Below are 6000 nucleotides of genomic sequence, written 5' to 3' on the forward strand. Positions count from 1 at the left end.
GTGTGTGAGTCATTACACCAAAAACAGAACAGCATATCTATCAGAACTCGTTGCAGAATAAAAATAATGTTAACCCCAAGTTACAATCACTAATTCTGCAACATCTGACGTGACAAAGTGCCTGTTGCAAGTGTAATATGTGGACGAAAGTCTTTAGACACACCTATTACACAATGAATTAATCAATCAGGAGTTGGTAGAGCCTGCAGCCTCCCATCAATCGCAATTGTTTATCTTGGAAGAGATTTTAGGTAATGCTATGCTTCCAATATTGTAGGAACAGTGTGTTGGAAGATCCTTTTCTGTCCGAGCATGTGTCCCGATTAGGATGGGTACTGAATTCGGTAGTTTTATAGGAACCGACTGAATTCTGTCGGTACCTTTTGTTTCATGTGATGTCTTGTCCGGTTGGAAATGCGGCTGGCTTAAGCACTTGGCGGACAAATAAGTTAAAGTTAAAGTTAAAGTACCCATGATAGTCACACACACACTAGGTGTGGTGAAATTATTCTCTGCATTTGACCCATCACCCTTGATCACCCCCTGGGAGGTGATCATTTTTGGTGATTTAACCCCCAATTCCAACCCTTGATGCTGAGTGCCAAGCATGGAGGTAATGGGTCCCATTCTTATAGTCTTTGATCTCTCTGCCGGGGTTTGAATTCACAACCTACCGATCTCAGGGCGGACACTCTAACCACATGGCCACTGAGCAGGTAAATAAACACTTAGCGCAGACTCAGTCGGACTGTCTTAAGCTAATGTTGCAATTTTCCATGCAAACAATGCAATTATGCCTGATAGAAAACACTCGATTGTACAGTAAGGCTCCACTTTTCATAATGCGCTAGCTCGATGCTAATTTATATTGGAATTGCAATAGACATATTACTGGTTAGCATTAGCAATTTTACATGGCTATTTCAACACCTCCAAATTTGGTATTAAAATCTACAATCAAGATGCACTTTACAATCCAACAGCTGGTGTGTAATAAGTACACTTACATTATAAATGCTATTTAGTGTGCAACAAAAGACTACATTCAACTTAATGGCAAAGACTACTCCCTGACTAGGCAACCCACTGTAACTGGTACACTACTGCCATCGGGCTTCTTAGAATTGCAACTGCACGCAAAGCCTACTATATAATACAGTACTTGCAAATGAAACTCAGAAGTGTAAGAAAACAAGATGAAGCAATTGGGCAGCACAGTTACACTGTTAAATGTTACATAAATAGGTGCAGGCAGCATACCCCTTCCCCTTCGAGCTTTACTGGATGAAATGAAATTCTTTTTCCAATCATTTTGGAACTTGCAAGCGTATTTCTTCTTCTTACTCTTCGTCGCCATGTCTCTTCTTCGTTCTTCTGCTTCGTCTCCTTCTTGCTGTGTGTGCAATTGTGCACTGAGCTCCAAAAGCCGTAGATGTTATTGTAGCGTCCCGGAAGAGTTAGTGCTGCAAGGGATTCTGGGTATTTGTTCTGTTGTGTTTATGTTGTGTTACGGTGCGGATGTTCTCCCGAAATGTGTTTGTCATTCTTGTTTGGTGTGGGTTCACAGTGTGGCGCATATTAGTAACAGTGTTAAAGTTGTTTATACGGCCACCGTCAGTGTGACATGTATGGCTGTTGACCAAGTATGCTTTGAGTTATCACTAAACCAGTTTAAAGATTATACAACGTGTCAGCATTTCTTGACATCTTCGAGTAAAGATCATTGTTAAACCCGTCCAACGCTACATTATTATGTGACTAGGCCGGTACGCTGTTTATATGGAGGAAAGGCGGACGCCTGGACAGTATGTGGCTGTTAAAGGGTGAAGGTTTCAGGTGAGAGAGGACGTTAAAGGCAGTGTCTTTAAGGCACGCCCCCTATGTCAATGTCCGGGTGGAAATCGGGAGAAATTCGGGAGAATGTTTGTCCCGGGAGATTTTTTGGAGGGGCACTGAAATTCGGGAGTCTCCCGGAAAAATCGGGAGGGTTGGCAAGTATGATTTAAATGTATAAAGTACCCGTCTCTATTCTAGTTACTGACCGTGTGCTTCCAGTTTCAGCCAACCAGTCCGTATCCTGGCCACCCTCTTTACCCAGTTTGGACAAGTTAAATTTTGTCTGCAGGGTCATCTGCAGGGTACCGTTGTAGGCCAGCTGCAGTTCCACCCACAGCCCTGCAGGGGAAAGCACAAAGGTCAGCGTCAGAGCACGAACCTAATCTAGACACACACTTGCAGTGGGGAGACTAAACGGCTTTGATTGTGGTTATTGAGCCTTGAGTATTCATGATAGATTACAGAGAATTATGCAGTGGGTGTGACAAATCTGGGGTTAAAAAAGGGACAGACTGGAGAGAATTTGAAGGAAGGTGGCACTAACGTAACAGACATATCACAAGGTCAGACTGCTTCATTGAAACACATGCACACAAAATCCAATATGCTCTACACGGTGAAGCAGTGAGATTACAATAGGATAACCTTGATCTGTGGCCGCATTCAGCCATAATTGCACGGGCAGCAGATTAATTGTGCATCCGTGCACGTTGGTGTTTGTGTGTTACTTATTTCATGCCTGTGTCTGCTCACCTCTGTGGTTAACCTCTGGCCGTGAGGTAGATGTGATTTGTGGCATAGAACAGCCCATGTCCAGCTCAGTCAGGGTCAGTTCATTCATAAAGTAAGGCAACTGGAACGAATACAAGACATAGGAAGATCATGTTTTAAAATGTTCTGTATCTCTAATATAATATGTTATGAATAGTAAGAGGGATGCACGATAATAAGGAATTATGACGTCGCATTGTTAATTTGCTAGCTTTACAAAATATCTCTGATAACCAATACGTTTAAAAATAAAATAATAAACGCTCCAGTGATACTCCTCTCTGAGCTGCCACCTTAACGTGGTAGAGGAGTTTGCGTGTCCCAATGATCCTAGGAGCTATGTTGTCCGGGGGCTTCCATGCCCCCTGGTAGGGTCTCCCAAGACAAACAGGTCCTAGGTGAGGGATCAGACAAAGAGCAGCTCGAAGACTTCTATGGAAATGCAAGAACCGAGACTCAGATTTCCCTCGCCCGGACGCGGGTCACCGGGGCCCCCCTCCGGAGCCAGGCCCGGAGTTGGGGCACGATGGCGAGCGCCTGGTGGCCGGGCCTGTCCCCATGGGGCCCGGCCGGGCACAGCCCGAAGAGGCAACGTGGGTCCCCCCTCCAATGGGCTCACCACCCATAGCAGGGGCCATAGAGGTCGGGTGCAATGTGAGCTGGGCGGTAGCCGAAGGCAGGGCACTTGGCGGTCCGATCCTCGGCTACAGAAGCTAGCTCTTGGGACGTGGAACATCACCTCGCTGGGGGGGAAGGAGCCTGAGCTAGTGCGCGAGGTAGAGAAGTTCCGGTTGGATATAGTCGGACTCACCTCGACGCACAGCAAGGGCTCTGGAACCAGTTCTCTCGAGAGGGGCTGGACTCTCTTCCACTCTGGCGTTGCCAGCAGTGAGAGGCGACGGGCTGGGGTGGCAATTCTTGTTGCCCCCCCGGCTCAGAGCCTGCATGTTGGAGTTCAACCCGGTGGACGAGAGGGTAGCTTCCCTCCGCCTTCGGGTGGGGGGACGGGTCCTGACTGTTGTTTGCGCTTACGCGCCAAACAGCAGCTCAGAGTACCCACCCTTTTTGGATTCACTCGAGGGAGTACTTGAGAGTGCTCCCCTGGGTGATTCCCTCGTTCTACTGGGGGACTTCAACGCTCATATTGGCAACGACAGTGAAACCTGGAGAGGCGTGATTGGGAAGAATGGCCGCCCGGATCTGAACCCAAGTGGTGTTTTGTTATTGGACTTTTGTGCCCGTCACGGATTGTCCATAACGAACACCATGTTCAAGCATAAGGGTGTCCATATGTGCACTTGGCATCAGGACACCCTAGGCCGCAGTTCTATGATCGACTTTGTAGTTGTGTCATCGGATTTGCGGCCTCATGTTTTCGACACTCGGGTGAAGAGAGGGGCGGAGCTTTCTACCGATCACCACCTGGTGGTGAGTTGGCTGCGATGGTGGGGGAGGATGCCGGACAGACCTGGCAGGCCCAAACGCATTGTGAGGGTTTGCTGGGAACGTCTGGCAGAGTCTCCTGTCAGAGAGAGTTTCAATTCCCACCTCCGGAAGAACTTTGAACATGTCACGAGGGAGGTGCTGGACATTGAGTCCGAGTGGACCATGTTCCGCACCTCTATTGTCGAGGCGGCTGATTGGAGCTGTGGCCGCAAGGTAGTTGGTGCCTGTCGTGGCGGTAATCCTAGAACCCGTTGGTGGACACCGGCGGTGAGGGATGCCGTCAAGCTGAAGAAGGAGTCCTATCGGGTTCTTTTGGCTCATGGGACTCCTGAGGCAGCGGACAGGTACCGACAGGCCAAGCGGTGTGCGGCTTCAGCGGTCGCGGAGGCAAAAACTCGGACATGGGAGGAGTTCGGGGAAGCCATGGAAAACGACTTCCGGACGGCTTCGAAGCGATTCTGGACCACCATCCGCCGCCTCAGGAAGGGGAAGCAGTGCACTACCAACACCGTGTATGGTGCGGATGGTGTTCTGCTGACCTCGACTGCGGAAGTTGTGGATCGGTGGGGGGAATACTTCGAAGACCTCCTCAATCCCACCAACACGTCTTCCTATGAGGAAGCAGTGCCTGGGGAATCTGTGGTGGGCTCTCCTATTTCTGGGGCTGAGGTTGCTGAGGTAGTTAAAAAGCTCCTCGGTGGCAAGGCCCCGGGGGTGGATGAGATCCGCCCGGAGTTCCTTAAGGCTCTGGATGCTGTAGGGCTGTCTTGGTTGACAAGACTCTGCAGCATCGCGTGGACATCGGGGGCAGTACCTCTGGATTGGCAGACCGGGGTGGTGGTTCCTCTCTTTAAAAAGGGGAACCGGAGGGTGTGTTCTAACTATCGTGGGATCACACTCCTCAGCCTTCCCGGTAAGGTCTATTCAGGTGTACTGGAGAGGAGGCTACGCCGGATAGTCGAACCTCGGATTCAGGAGGAACAGTGTGGTTTTTGTCCTGGTCGTGGAACTGTGGACTAGCTCTATACTCTCGGCAGGGTCCTTGAGGGTGCATGGGAGTTTGCCCAACCAGTCTACATGTGCTTTGTGGACTTGGAGAAGGCATTCGACCGTGTCCCTCGGGAAGTCCTGTGGGGAGTGCTCAGAGAGTATGGGGTTTCGGACTGTCTGATTGTGGCGGTCCGCTCCCTGTATGATCAGTGTCAGAGCTTGGTTCGCATTGCTGGCAGTAAGTCGGACACGTTTCCGGTGAGGGTTGGACTCCGCCAAGGCTGCCCTTTGTCACCGATTCTGTTCATAACTTTTATGGACAGAATTTCTAGGCGCAGTCAAGGCGTTGAGGGGATCCGGTTTGGTGGCTGCAGGATTAGGTCTCTGCTTTTTGCAGATGATTTGGTCCTGATGGCTTCATCTGGCCAGGATCTTCAGCTCTCACTGGATCGGTTCGCAGCTGAGTGTGAAGCGACTGGGATGAGAATCAGCACCTCCAAGTCCGAGTCCATGGTTCTCGCCCGGAAAAGGGTGGAGTGCCATCTCCGGGTTGGGGAGGAGATCTTGCCCCAAGTGGAGGAGTTCAAGTACCTCGGAGTCTTGTTCACGAGTGAGGGAAGAGTGGATCGTGAGATCGACAGGCGGATCGGTGCGGATGTCTTCAGTAATGCGGACGCTGTATCGATCCGTTGTGGTGAAGAAGGAGCTGAGCCGGAAGGCAAAGCTCTCAATTTACCGGTCGATCTACGTTCCCATCCTCACCTATGGTCATGAGCTTTGGGTTATGACCGAAAGGACAAGATCACGGGTACAAGCGGCCGAAATGAGTTTCCTCCACCGGGTGGCGGGGCTCTCCCTTAGAGATAGGGTGAGAAGCTCTGTCATCCGGGGGGAGCTCAAAGTAAAGCCGCTGCTCCTCCACATTGAGAGGAGCCAGATGAGGTGGTTCGGGCATCT

At 50.2% G+C, this 6000-nt stretch overlaps 1 protein-coding gene across 2 annotated transcripts in view; it reads right to left on the reverse strand.

The window, feature by feature from the left end:
* Positions 1–6000, reverse strand: part of tex2l (testis expressed 2, like) — a 40000-nt gene that overhangs the window by 4155 nt on the left and 29845 nt on the right. For both annotated transcript variants that reach the window (XM_061967437.2, XM_061967438.2), the window contains exons 7-8: positions 2590–2689; positions 2043–2175 (exon numbers count right to left, since the gene is read on the reverse strand). In XM_061967437.2, the coding sequence (XP_061823421.1) occupies positions 2043–2175; positions 2590–2689 (233 nt within the window). The remainder of the gene's footprint in view (positions 1–2042; positions 2176–2589; positions 2690–6000) is intronic.

This window comes from Nerophis lumbriciformis, linkage group LG11, assembly GCF_033978685.3.
Source record: "Nerophis lumbriciformis linkage group LG11, RoL_Nlum_v2.1, whole genome shotgun sequence".
Classification (NCBI taxonomy): domain Eukaryota; kingdom Metazoa; phylum Chordata; class Actinopteri; order Syngnathiformes; family Syngnathidae; genus Nerophis; species Nerophis lumbriciformis.